The 15235-nt window shown below is 40.2% G+C and overlaps 1 protein-coding gene across 4 annotated transcripts in view; it reads right to left on the reverse strand.

The window, feature by feature from the left end:
* The window catches only part of RPS6KC1 (ribosomal protein S6 kinase C1), an 88538-nt gene that overhangs the window by 31819 nt on the left and 41484 nt on the right, over positions 1 to 15235 (reverse strand). For all 4 annotated transcript variants that reach the window (XM_065834567.2, XM_065834566.2, XM_065834568.2 and 1 more), the window contains one exon: positions 9295 to 9387. In XM_065834567.2, coding sequence (XP_065690639.1) covers positions 9295 to 9387 — 93 coding nt within the window. The remainder of the gene's footprint in view (positions 1 to 9294; positions 9388 to 15235) is intronic.

Below are 15235 nucleotides of genomic sequence, written 5' to 3' on the forward strand. Positions count from 1 at the left end.
TTTGCTCACCTTTATAAAGACAAAAATCTAATTTGGTACTAATTTGATACAATTGTCTTTCCAATAAAAGTCTCCTAAAGCCATCTTTTATTCCATGATAAAACAACTGCTATAACTAAAACTGTCATGAAATAATTACCTTTGATAGCATACCTTATTGCACAAATACAATTAATGCATTCCTCCCTTTCATTTTTCACACTTGCTTAGCAGCACTGTATTAGCATATGGTGTAACAGAAGAGATTACTGAGCCCTCACCCTATAAGACGACGTATAGAAAGACTACCACTAACAGGAATACAGCAGACAACTGGTCCCTTTAGGGCTAGCTTCATCTGTTGTTATATTACAGCATCAAAATGAAAGCAGCAGCTACAATTTTATAACTGTAATAACAACAAATAATATTTGTGTGCCTTTGAGGTTAACTACCTAGCTGGAATAACCAGTCTTACTAACTAGTTTCTTGTTTTTTCCTTCCCATCAAGCTTCTTGCCTTCCCCCAGTGATGATCACCTACAGCTCCACTTCATTTCCTGGAAAATTTTTTCTTTGCTGATTCAATACTGGCCTTTCTGCAAGACTGTTTACCTCAAAAGAGACTCCCTGAACACCAGGAAAAGCCATAAAAGTAACTTTAGAAATTCACCTGGTGATGCTCCACTTGGCCCTGGCAGACTGCAGATTTTACATGATCCCACCAAACCAAGAGCCTGCTTCGAGGAGAGGCAGCCTGCATGCACACCACAAAAAGGTGGTTTAACCAGATTCACCCAAATAATTAAAGGGCTACATGAATGAATAAATAACTATCAGAAAACTGACATTTCAGTAAGGGATAAGACCAGGAAAGCGATGGTCACAAGTGTACCTGATAGACTTTTTATCACACATCCAGAACAGAGGAAGGTGAGCAGGTCTCAGATGCATTACCAGGCTGCTGCAGAAGTGCATAAGAGTATGCCTGCCACTGACCCAAATGCCAACTTCTTCTCCTCACCTTGTGCTTTACAGTCGATTTCTGGATAGTAGTGCTATCCCAGCAAGCCTTTCCTGTTTGCATTCCTTCACGATTCCCTCCCACTGCAAAAGGGAGTGCTTCACTAATTCTTTTTCTAAGATTCCTTTTTAAAGTGCACAGTGACAAGTCTCCACCCTAATGGCACGATGGGGCAAAACAGGATTCCCCATAGCGTTCCCTACGGCGTAACTCTGCTCTTCTCCTGAGCAGATGAAATGCAGATGCTCACACTAGACTAGGCTGCTCCGAGCTCGCATCAACGGATGGAACCTGTTTCACCGGTGATGACTGCTGTGGAACTTGTAATATTTAATGCCTCCTAACAATGAGCTGTCAGTTGTAGCATTCAGCATCCTGTCGCAGAGGAGAGGGAGAAAAATGCACAGCAGGGCATTCCTGGGCACTGAGCAACTAGACTGTGACACAAAAGGAGACAAGGCAAAATCCTATTTGTAATACTAATGTACGAACAGAGTCAAGGCCTACATATCACGCTGGCTTTTATGGCACTTGCTTACCCGTTCTTTCCCTATTTTTCTGCGTTGATGACAACCTCGACACAGCCAAAAACACTCACAGGTAAATAGCAATTGCCGCAAACAAATATGTAATGTAAATAAGTGCCTTCAGCAGCACTGACATCCCTATTTTGTACAAGCACGCCAGCTCTCAGGCACATCCCAAAAAGCAAGTGAACACAGCAGCACTGCATGGCAGCTTCTCAGTAAAGTGGCAGATAGCAATATCTCTCTGTGATGCCAAACAGGATTTTCTACTTGTGATTTTTTTTTTTTAATAAGTCAAGGGTTAATTCTGATGCTGACAGCAGCTACTTAAAAAAATTAGCTTCTTAGATTTGATTTACAGTGTACCCAACAGCTTAGTGGAAAATAAATTAAATTAAATTCAATATAGTAGGTACAATTAATTGGAGAAAAATAGAATAAAACCTGCCTGGTAAATAACCATAGTCTAGCTTTAAGAAAACAGTTAATTTTAGGATCCTTTAAATGCACAGAAATTAGCAAATGTTTCAGTATGCTAATTTTTTTTAATTAAAAGATATTTCTGCAGTAAAAGCTCTTTCATATGCACTACTGATTCTTCATCAAACGTTAAGTTTCCAACTTAACACCAGTATAGCCGGTGGCAGCCTGAAGGTTTACCATCTGCTGCCACCCAAAGTCACAGTGGCCACCTTCAGAACATACGCATCAAAGCCCCGAGATAAGAGGCTGAAGGAATACTGCACAAGTCAGCATAAGGGGAATCACAAACCCAGAGGCAGGCAACAGGCAAGTCACCAGGAAAAAAGAACGTGGTGAACCATTAGTTGCCCTACCGAGCATCCAACCAAGGTCATGGGGGACAACGCTGGAAGAACTAAGGACTGCTCAAAAAGCCCTGCTCTCCTGCGAGTGGCTTTAATAGAAATGCAGTCCTATGTCACACTGCAGATGTTTGTTTCCCCAGTTCCCTGTTCTTTTCTGGAATTTTTTTCTCCTTTCCACTTTACTCAGTATCTAATATTGACTTTTTTTTTCCCCAGACTCTACGCTTTCAGGACATGGCACAGGACATACCTGAGTGTTTTATTTACTTGAACAAGGTTTAACACTGATCAAAATAAACATCTCAAAACATGTTTGCTTACAAAAATGTGGATTTAAGTTCACTAACAGGTTGAAAAATAGCTGTGCTTGATCAAAGAAAATGGAATAGGACCTCTTACTGCAGTACCAGATACCTGAAGGGTTTTGTAGATGCATCAGAGCTAAGGGATCACTTTAAAATCAGCTCCATTTTGTTATTAAATTGCTGTTCTTCACTGAAAACACATCAAGTAATGTCACCAGTGGGCCATCTATTAATTCTTGTCCTTAACATCCTAAACAAATGCACTCTTATCAAATGATAGATTCTCCAGAAAAAGCCCCACAAACTCTAAGACATATCAGATGATCGCCTAGGATTTTTTTTCCTTTGCATTGACCTCACCCACTGGAAAATCCCGTTACAGGCAGCGACAAACAACCGGAACAAGGCAGGTTGGCCACCCGATCCCAGCACGCGTACTTGGGCTGGCCGGCAGAGCTTGGCAGAGCTGTGGCACGGCCGGCACCACGGCGATTCCCCCCCACTCCCCTCAGCTGTGCCGGCTGTCAAGGCTACCAGGATTAAAAGATCTACTTAACACAGATTTATTCTTGTCACTTTTCAGATTACACCACCCGGACTCTCGCTCATCTCCCTCTGTCGTTATAAAAAGAGATTACATTTGGCTAATATGTATGAAAAATGCGATTATTGCTTATCCTTGTACCTGTGCAATATGAATTATCTTCAGCTTGCAATTATTCCTCCTTTCAAACCATTATTCCAAGGAACTTACGGCTCATATATTCTATGACTTGCAATAATAGCGTACTTAAACGACAAATGGTGCCGATTTAAATAATGCAAATGCTAAGGAAGCAGCACATATTCATATTCAAGTTTTTAAATACTTTTAGTAGAAAGGAAAGTCCACTTTCTTACAGCAAACTAAAAACTGGCCAATAAATGACAAATGGTAAAATATAAACCTAGAAAATATATCTGGCGGGTTATACCAGTGTCCTGGTTTTGTTAAAACCAAGTTTCTCTTTTAGTGAATTTGCCTGTCAGCTAAAGCCTTCATGTTAGCTGCGTTTTCCTGGAGAACCCAACACATGTTTTGGTTAAACCTAGCAATGGAATGCAAACTTATTGATAAGCACAGATGGACATCTCGCGAGAGGGGCAACGAGAAACTGATGACCGAGAGACTGACCAATGGTGTATAACATTCCATTCACGTGAATACTTCATATAAAAGTGGGAGATCACAAGGATCTCGTCCCTTTTCCCTTTTTTTCCTCATGGCTGACATTAGGAGAGGACCTTGCTAGTCGTCCCTGTGAATGGAGGCCTAGTGAGAGACTGAATCCAGCTCCGGTTGGCTACAGAGTCTAATCCAGGACTTTGGGTGCTGGCTCTGCAGTTGCTGAGACTTACAAGATTGGTTTTGTATATTTTGTATTATTTTCTCTATTCTTATTAGTAGCATTAGTAAAACATCTTTAACTTTTCCAACTCTCTTCTCTCTGTCCTTCTTTCCCTCCCGATCGCCTGTCCTGAGTGGGAAGGGGGGAGAGGGAGGGGCAAAAGGGAGAAGTGGGGGGGAGAGGTTAACAATACATCTGCCAGGGTTTGATTGTCACCCCGCAATCTTAACCCTCGACAACCAGAGAATACAGTTTACAACATGAAATGCCACTAGACATCAGAGAGTAATTGCCAAGAGTAACTACTAAGCAACTTAGTAATATTTAGGAAGACAAAATTAATTTAAGTGCAAAATAAAATGTATCTATAAATTATTTCTTTCTGGAGGCTGGAAGATACATACAGCTCAGCCTGCAGTGGAATATTCAATATTTTAATTTCTATTTTATAAAAGGAAGCACAAAATCTGATACTTTAGTCGATCTTAGGACTGTGTTACGTCGGATGAAACAAAACCTTCCCTAAAGTCAAAAGAAATTTTAGTGAGATGAACAAGAAAGAAGCTAGAGAGAGACTAAGTGTTATAATAACAAAACATTCAGAATCGCTCAGACTTGTATAAATGGATGAATGGAAAGACTTCAGGCAAACAAGTGGCAGGTGTTTGAGGGCAGAGAAGAAGGGGCAGGACCCTTTCCAGTCGGGAGAGAGATGAGGCTTTAGAGTTGAGCAAGCTTTGTTACTGGGGCTTCAAACCTGACTGCAGCTCAGGAATAATCCTGCAGCAGTAGGGAAAGGAAGGTGCTGAGCCAATAAATCAGTTTTGAAAATAACTCTGTAATTGATTTGATTTGTAGGACTTAGCAAGTCACTTAAGAAATTAAGGGTTATCAAAATATAAACAAGCTCTTAGAAGTTTCTTTATTTGTATTAATAGTTGCCGTTATTACTCAGTTTCAGATGTTAACCATTTTTGCCACTGCTATAATATTTTCCATCGTGCTGTGTTCGGATGAGGAAAACTTGCTAGCCGGTTGAATTCATGATGTTTTCAGCCAGTTTCTCCTTCTGAGTGTTGTAATGAAATAAGAACGAATGTCTAAACTCTGTTATTTTAAAACTCCCTTTTCCCCCACACCTCTTATGTGCACACAGGCACGCCTTCTGATCCATAAGATGATCTGAAGACATTCAGCAGTGTGCACCTGAGAGCCAGGAGAGAGAAAATACCTGCTACAGTCAACTCAATTGCACAACGCAACAGCCTTTAACCTCACCTCAAAATAAAATGCCAAATATTTAAGTTTCTAACAAAAACTAAGAGGACATAGTTACTTCTGTACTGTTATTGATGCAGAGTACACACATTGCCATAAAAAGAGCCCATTTCTCCTATCCTCTGTTTGAATTCAACTATGGGTCTGCAGATTGTGCATGCATACTCTACATATCTTTTACATAGTTCTGCTTTGTGACACTTCTACTCATCAAAGAGACAAGTATTATAGTAATCACACTTTCTAATTAATTAATAAGACTGATTTGGTGGTTCTGTATTTAGTCAACTCATCAAAATGTACTACCATGAGAGGACTTCTGATGATAGCATGACAGCCACAAAAAAATAACCTATACTCAAGATTAACAGAATTCCTTCCAGTTCTTCAGAAAACAAGTTATTTACTTCTAGAACCCTCTTCAGAAACTCATGAAGTAATTTTAGCAAGGCTCTTATGAGAGCATTTTATGAGGTTTCAGATTGTACGGTAAAGCTTAACGGTATACTGAACAACAAGCTCAAATCTACAGACATCTGCGGAAGATCTGATCAGTCACACCAGTGCCAACCCAGACAACATGGCCTGATGGGGAGCAGGGGAAGGGATAGAAAAGACAGAAAAGACAGTAATTGGTTACAGAGGCATTGTTATTACTTAATGCACTGTGCTTTCAAGAGGAATCTTTAAATCGAATGAATGTAAGTAAGAGAGAGTTCTCAAGGATAAGAAACTGGGTTTGAAACAGCATTGGGAAGGTATCCAGCAGCACCATAACAAAGTCGATTCTTGAGGGGGCAGTTGTAGCTTCAAAGGAAAGATTTGCCTAGGGCAGAAACTCAGCACAGAATCTGCAACCCTGAGTTTTAATTAGTCAAATTTTGAAAGCAAAAATCTTTGCTATTCCAAAAATAAATTTTCTACTTCAAGGTACATGAACTGATTGGTTGGTGATAACAGTAGCTAAAATATTTAGATATTAGCCTGTTTTCAATGTAGTACCTCTGGTAACACTAACAAGAGCTATGCTTGCCAATCAGCAGCATCTCAGAGTCCACAACATTTGCAGGACAAAACCCACCTTTATTATTAGATTAAAACTCTATTTTCAGAAATCTACTGACAGGTAGACTCTCCCCATAATAAACACATAAAATACCTGCAAACACCACCTAGTTAACCTTTGACACCATGAAGTGAGCAAGCAGCAGCAGCAGCAGAATTCAAGAAACAAAGTTTCCTGAAGCAAAGTGTAGGTCCTCTTGGGTCTCCTAACACAGTTGTATTTATACCTCAGCCTTTGCTTGAGAGCAGCAGCAGAAGGATGGGAAGCAAGGCACAGATATGCTGATTCTTCTGTGAATTTCCACAATATTTTAAGGAGTTTAATAATGCTAAGATCACTAACTCTCAGGTTCAGTAGAAAAGGATCAACACAGCAAAAACTATTCAGGTGACAAAGAAGGTAGAAAGGTAGATAGGGAAAAATGGCACACTGGAAATAAACTAGGCTAATATTAGATGTCTAATATTCTGCCTAGCCTAAAATAGTTTAAAAAAAAACAGAGTTTTAGGCAGCAACAAGCATTTTGTCTGTGAAAACGAAGACAATTCGAAACACTTCAAGAGGCTTCAAAAGAAGAACAAAGACTGCCATTACTCTAAGGGAAGACACTGAACCTTTCAGCATTTGATGGAGTACAGGTTAAGAGCTGGTTTTCTAGAGGCAGCCCCATAGCAGGCAGACACCACTCTGGGCTCCAGGCAGCAGCAGGCAAACAAGTCTGCAAACCAACCACCACCATTTTTAAGTCAGGGTGTTTAAGCCAGTCTTGCACAAGATAAGACAAGGCAGCAGTGAAAATGCCAGTGGCTCATTACTGTCCACATACCCGTTTTCTGCTGAAACCAAAGCAACAACCTCAAAGTTAGAAAGGAGAAGAGTATTTTGAGGCAAAACTCCACAGGATGCTGAATCAAACTTGTGCCCAAAAATGTGGTATCTTCAACACTGGGCCTGAAAATCAGAACCCATTTTCAAGAACAAACACTGTGATCCACTTGGCTCCAGTGAGGAGACTTACCCAGCTATTTGGGTTTCTCTATGATAAGAGCTTTGGAGCACATGCAAGCAGAGGAGACAGTAAAGAACAGTGAGGGTGAGGAAGGAACTGAGACAGTGTTTTAAACCAAAGGCAGGGGTATCATCTCTGGCACACAGACACATGCGCACACTTCTGGTTCATATATTCACATTCGTTTTGTGTATGCATTACAAAACCAAATAAAACATGTTATGAACATTTGAGCTTAGAGCAGCTTTTCATCTGCCTCAACTTTTTTCACACATTTTTAAGTGTTCATAAAAACAGCATTAATAAGTTCATAAAAAATAGAATTCGGAAGCACGTACAGAGAGTACAAAGACACCTGAAAGAATATTGCTCCCTTTTTCATGCAGTAATTAAACATTAACTCTGACCCCTATGATATTGTTTACACATGGGCATACCAGCTGTATACACAACCCTGTTACGCCTCATACACATCTCTAACACTAAGATCTTTTATTTCTGTCATCACCAGGACTCTGATTCTTCCCAGCTCTGCCTCAGACACCTGGACATGTTCATCTCGCACCTGAGCCACTTACTAGAGCTGTGCTTAGAGAGATACAGGAGATCTGATAACACCAAGGACTCCAAAAGCTCTGTTCTTATCAAGCATCTTCTCCAGTTGCTGTTCATTATTCTCATTCAAGAACAAAGATACTGAACAGGACTTTCTTAGTTCATTTCCAACACTTACACAACCTCACATTGTCAGAACAATTCACAGAGTCCCTGCCTACCACATTTACTTAGTGGCAACTAATCCAACAGGTAGGTGCTCTTTCCAACCCCTTTGATACACATATGGAAAGGAGTAATACTTACAACCAAGGAAAGAAGATACAATTAATATCAAGTCAGAGCTGAGATAATCCTTCTGTGCTATAAAAACAACCATAATACTTAATGTGTATAGCCCTCTGAAGAGAAGTTATCAAATTATGCACATAATTACAACAAAACAGGCAAAGAAAAGCAAAAATCAGTCCCCATAGCTAGGCTCAGTCCAATAAGAGAAATACAGACATTAAGAGACCAGCTACAGGTTTTCTGATACACATTACAACTGCATAAATTGACCACGCATCAGTACTTCATACACAAACCAGGTACCACACAAGGAACTATCAAAAGGCACAAGGGAATTGGCGTGGCAAAAAGGAAATGAGCCTTTACAGTCTGCATTAGCCACTGCCACACTGCTGAATAATACATCATCTTTAAAGTATTTGGTAAGGTGATTACTAATCAACTTTATCAAAACAATGCAGCAATTCCTCTTGTCTCTTAATTAGGCTTGCAAAAAGTCTGTATGGTTCTTTACTGTTCACAGAGGGGTATTACCCTGGGGTTTTGGAAGACATTATTTGCATGAGTCAAAAATATGTCTGGCTTCATTGTTGAATCTGTCTTGGTTGAGGACTTCAGTTCCAAATTCTCAGGGAAGAACAACAGTCATTCTCTCCCCCCCACCCCCAGTCCCCATTTTGTTCAAAAGCAGGAATTTCTATTTTTCTGTACTTCAAGTATCTACCAGTTTATTCAACTGAAAATACATCAACTCGTCCTCACCCCAGCATTGTAACCATGACTTCATTTTTGAAAAACAGGCCTCATCCTATTGAATGCCACCAAACATGTACCTTATCCTTTAGCTCAAATATATTTTGCATGACCTTACATGAATTGCTTAGATAAAAGCCTTTTTTCTTCTACTTTTGTTATTTTAAAGTGCAGATGCATTTGAGTCATTTTCCCCTTTTGTTTCATATCCTTAAGATCCACAGCTTCAAAGACAGAATGTCAGCATGCAGTCGATTTATGACTGAACTCTTGAAGAGATACTGAAGAATTACCTTGTCAATCACCCCAAGGACTCTGAAGGCCTTCAGTTCCTCGGCAGGGCTCCTTAGGTTCCAAGAGGGCCTTGAACTTAGTGATCCTGGAGGCTAATGGAAGATATCAAAGATTATACATCAATCAGGGTGGTACTTGAAGGAAGACTGCCTGCTGAAGCAAATGCCAGGCCGAAGGAAACTAAATTTATCATAAATCAGAGAGAGTGAAGATGAAAGGAGAAGTTTTCTGTTTGTCCTTAGTGGGGGGAAAAAAAACAACTTGCAAGTAAATACAAATCAAGATAACATTGAAAACAAAAAATTTTAAAAAGAAACAATAATGCATTTCTTTATTTTCTGTGCTTAATGGAACCTGGCAATCAATTGCTGAATTCTTACTGCATCATAATAATCAATAGAAGCCTTAAAGCTATTCTGGATACAAAATAATTCAGAGATCACTAAGGAGGAGAAAGCAAATTAGAGGCTTTTTAAGTCTGAAGAACATAAAATACAGAACTATAAACAAGGTTCTCTTGCTCTCTGGTGATCTTTATGAAATCTTTTTAATAACAAGGTGCACAACAGAAATGATTTCTAAAACTAATTTACAAAAAGGTAGCTAGCTGCATATCATTAATCTAGAAATTAACACCATAGCAAGAGGATTGGCAGGTGCTAACTATTCAAGTAGTTAACATGCACAGATTTTTGTCAGTGCTATGTTTTGTAGTTTCTCGGGGCAAACTCAAAGCTTGCAGGTCAGAGGAGGGAATAGTGTTTCAACTGGAAGTCTTCTGGGACAAAGATCAACCTCTTAAGCACCACATATACCTCTGGCATGTTAACAAACATTTTCAGAAGTTTCTAGTTGCCAGCTGAGAGAATTCATTAGATCATCCCCCAAAAATTCACCAGGCAGCTTCTAGCAGAACCACAGACCTGGGTCTCTTCCTCATGGGAAAGGTAACTTCTTTTGCAGATTTGTTGAATGCCAAACTCTTTTTAGCATTCCCTGGTCTCCCCAAGTACACTTCTACTGCACAAAGGTAAAGGAAGAGGAAGGTGAAACTCCTTGATTTTTAGGTTTCCAAGAGGCAAAAGCTGCTTGTTTAATTTGTCAGTATCCTGAGAAAAATATTTAAGAAATATGCCACAAAGGAAAACTACTGATAAGTAACTCTGTTGTGGATAGAATGTTTAAGTATCAGGAAAAATCAAGATTTGTTCCCTAGTGATCAGAAACTCCCAGAAAAACTGAAGATCCTGAACTAGGTAATTCCATTTGCTTCCCCTCTCAGGTTTCCCTTCCAGCATCCTTCCTGGGCCATCCTCAAAGGCAAGAACACCTTCCCAAAGCCCACCCCTCCAACCTGGTTCCCCTTCATGTTACCAGTCAGCCACCATTTCTCCTTCCAAATTCTTTCCCAAAAATCAACTCTTATTTTAGCACTGCCTACAAAACTTAACAGAAAGGTTCAAAAACACGTTTGGAGAAAAGTGTGCTTTTCTTTTGTGTTCACCTACTGGGCTCTACGTTAAAAAGAGTTAATTATTTATCATCATTTATCTGTCTGGGTCTTATAATTATTGTCATGTAAACACTGCCAAGCAAGAGGGCCAGCAGCAGTTAAGAGAAAAGAGCCCAGATTGTACAAATCACTAAAGGTTTTAGTATGAAGAAGAAAAAAAAAAAAATCTACATTAAGTTTTTTCTCCAGACCTAATTTAGGTTCCCTATTCTAGTGAGCTGTTGGAAGGTCGAGGGAGTTCTTTTGTTGGGTTGTATGTTAAGAGTATGCAATTCTTCTGCAATAACGAAATATTTGCTTTGAAACAAAGATTTATGCTAACACGGAGTTTATTCTTGACAAGATTTCAAAAGCATTCTAAGGAATACATTTAATGAAAGAGAATATTTCTAACTCCTCTAGGCTACTATAAAAGATTTCCACTTCTCTCTGCATGCTATTATGTTTTATAACCATTTCTTTATAATCAAGCTTTTAAAATTTTCTCTTATGCATAACATTTTCAACCATGAATTAAGTTCATATATCTCTACAGAAGTTAATAGTTGTCTAATAATGCCATAAAATCAGACTTTTGCATCCATCATGTCTGAAGACCCCCAAAAAAACAGTACATATTTTGGGGTCTTTCTCTAAAATATCACCGATGGTGCCACAGTCATCAATATCGTGTACACACACTGTTTTCCATATACATATTCTATAGTCACTTCTTACCTTAAAACTATTAACAATCACAAAATGCATTTTAAAAATACTAACAAAGTCAAAACGAACCCACAGGCTGTATGTGTAGCTGTGCTGGGCCTTGCAGTTGACAGCTATGTAAGACTGCAACTTTCTGATGGTCAGCCCAGTGTGATTCAAAGGCTGTTGCTGCAGCTCTACTCAGGCTTGGAGGTGGGTCCACAGACCTGCTACTTATAAAGAAACAGAGGAGAAAATACAGCCTGAGAATCTGCAAAATTGCCTGCCGCTACCCATACACAGCATTTCTCATCAAGAAGGCCCTTGAGGCTGCTGTGCTGTGCCAGAGGAAGAAGAGAAGGACAGCGTCTGCTGCAGCTTGTTTTTCCAGAAGGTCTACATGCCTGTTTACAACCCCCCAGAAGCTGTCTCCACATCTCCCACTCCTACGGGTCACAGAAGGGCTTTTCTCAATGCTTACAAGACCCTGTCAAGTTAATTCCAAGTTCATGGTCAGTCACAGTTGCGTCAGTTCCCTGTTCTTCTTTTCAGCCTTAAAAAATCTTCTATCCATCCTTAAGCCCTCTACCCATAACCTTTTTTTAACAGTGCCAAGGGTTCTCCAAACACCTCCTCTCGTGCTCCTCTCCTTACCACTCAGACTTGCGAGCAGCAAGGTGGTTGCTAAGGGTGCTATCCTTGAGGGCTACACCGTTGGCTTTTTGTTGAGGCAAGAAAAGTGACAAACTACTGTTGTTCTTTGTTTGGTTTCCATGGCACCAAAGATAATTTTTGCTTCTCGGCTCTGAAACGCCAGGCCTTTGCCTCCAGGGAAATCTGGTCTTTGAAGAGGCAAGGGCCTGGCATTTTGGGCTGTGGAAGAATAACTCACTTCCTTCTGCCCCAGGCCCACAGAGAAAAGCCACCATGCTTTACCACCATGAGGTGTTCAGATGGCAAGTGGGGGGCTTGGGGTGTGTTTAGCAGGCACAGCCGTTTGAGGCTGCTGCACAGGGCTCAGTACACGGCTGGCAGACCTGAGACTTCAGCAGATGTGAGAGGCTGAGGGGTGTGGGGCTATAACTGAACTTGTACTTCTGAGCTTATCTCTTCCCTTGCTGGACATTCTTCTCGCCTGGTGGGTGGATGAGAAAGAAGTGAAATGTCATGCCTAAGAAGGCCAGGTAAGCCTAGTTTTGATGCTGATCACTGTGGTTGTTCCTTGTAAGGGCACAACACGAAACACAGAGCTATCTAACACCAGACATGGGCAACACAGCAGTTCTGCCTTGTAATGTCAGGCCACGAACAAGAACACTTTGCCTTAAATACCCAAATGCAAACGGTCTCAGGTCCCTCACTGCTTGGGAAGGTCCCTGCACTGAACCATGCTTCCCATAACAAAAACAAACTCTGCCCATCAAAATACAGCCACAGGTACCACTCAGGTACAGTATTTGTCCATCATCTTCTTGCAAAAGTAATTTCAGTTGTACGGTTCAAACTGTGCTGGGCTACCAGGTGTAGCAGCACTTGGCCATGCTTCTAGAAAAGGCTTCCTGTCCTAATGCAGTGGTTCTTCTCAAAGTCTTCAATGTCACTTCAGCACAGGAGAATTTATGAGACCTCCTTATAGATCCGTGTGGGCAAAGAAGGTATTGTAGAGGGTTATTTATCCTGTCCAAGCATGAGAATCTGAACAAGAGATGGTATGAGTCAGTACGACCGACAGCAGTAGGAGGTGCTACTGGTAACAGACCAGCCTTGCCCCAGCATGACCAGTGGCTTGTGAACAGCAGCTGGACAAGCATCAAGGTGTTGTGAAGTGGGCTTGCAAGGAGAAATACACACTAACCTTGTACACTATAGACTTCATTTACTTAGGAGAAGGACACAAAATACCTACATGTTTCCACCAGCACCTCCCAAGAACCACGCTGCCCATAAATGCAGGTCATTTCAGTGCACTTACTGCTGTCCACGTGGGTGGAATAATACACACAAACTCCAATATAAACTACTTTGGGCAGTAAAAAGCACAAGCAGTAACTAAGGCACAGGATTTCAGAATGACATTCCTTATCTTCCTTAAGACACTAAGCCAAAGCACCAAGGACACCAATTCTTAGTGGTTCCTACTACTACCCTTACAATAACTTTGGGAGATTAAGTCCTTCTCCTGATTAAGTTTTTGCTATCAACTTGGAGACAAGCTGTTCCTCACCACAACCATCATGACCCATCAGCACCACCTGCCCTTGATGCCAGCAAATTCCAAAGCCCTAAGACAAAAGTCAAATTTATGCATTATGCAGAACAGCAAATAAAGGTTATTAAAATACACATACACACTTCGGTAAAACAAAGCCAAATCATGGAAATGTGCCTTTTTTCTTTTTTTTCTTGTACAAATGAGAATAAGCCAGGTGCAGCATTTTCCTTGTGTAAAGTCAGATTTGCCCTAACTTGTCAATTTTGAGTTTCAGCATCGAAGGAGAATGGTTCTCTGTTCTCACTTTTTTTTCTTGTCTTATCCCAATAAATCCTGCTTTCCTTTGGATCTGCAAAGAAGGCATGTGCTTTATTCAGTGCAGCATAAAAGAGAAAATACTGTACCTCTCAAGTTCACACACAAAAAATGCAACCTATTTCTTCTTCCTTCCAAACCACAATTAGTTTTTAAACTTATAAAAAGGAAAAAATAGGTTGCTCTTTTTTTTTCTTGTTCTGCGGTTTCCAAACACACTGAGGTTTTCATTCAATATAGCTTCTTCGTCATTTTCAGGGGTGCTTGACCTAAAGAAAGACTACCTAGTAGGAGTTCGTATCAGTCCAAAATACTAAATTGTTCAAAGTACAATTCATAGCAGCAGCAAGACTTCAAATGTCACAAAATATATCCCATTTGGAACATCTTCAAAATTGTACTTGTGGGCTCTCAAAGTTACCCTTCAAAATCAGTGTTTTTGCTTTTTTAACGAACTTATTAGGCAGTTGGACTTTATAAGGCTTCACATTGTTGCGGCATGTTCTCCTTAAAGCATTTTTTAGATCTGTGCAAAATAAGAAGCAATAATCTTCTGTCCCTTTTGTCCTCGCTGATATAAATGCAGAGAGACAGGAAGTTGGTAACTTTTATATTTACTACAATAGAGCAGTCATTGACAATCACACACAGTTTAGCATGACTGCAGTAAAAGTCGAAAGTAGGAACAGATAAGTCCCAAAGGAACTGTTTGGGGAAGGGCAAAGTAGAAATTTATTGAGGGTATCTTGGAACAAGCTTTGTTTGTCTTTCGTACACGTACAGATAAGGGTGTTTCTGCTTAAGAAATCAAGAAGCAGCTGATCACTCAAGCATATCCAAGAGAGACATTTGAAGGGATCAAGAAGAACCTTGGCTCAATTAGGTACTTATTTTATGGGAAATTAATCTTGTCCCCTTGCCACATACTTGATTCACTTCTGACATGCCATTATGTGCTACACACCAAAGAAACCAACAGCCTTCTTACTCCATACAGGACCGACCAATATCCCCATGGGAAAGGCAAAAGAATACATTCTAGTGTGGTTTTTGGCTTTACCCTTTAAATTCTTTAGCATTATTAAAAATGTGAATAGAAGGAAAGCATGCAAAAAATCCAGGTCTGGATTAAATCAACCATTCTTCATAATGCTATGAAATGCAACCAACCAAGAATCAGAAAAGAACAACAACTTAACAGAAACATATCAAC

Source organism: Patagioenas fasciata, chromosome 3 (assembly GCF_037038585.1).
Source record: "Patagioenas fasciata isolate bPatFas1 chromosome 3, bPatFas1.hap1, whole genome shotgun sequence".
Classification (NCBI taxonomy): Eukaryota; Metazoa; Chordata; class Aves; order Columbiformes; family Columbidae; genus Patagioenas; species Patagioenas fasciata.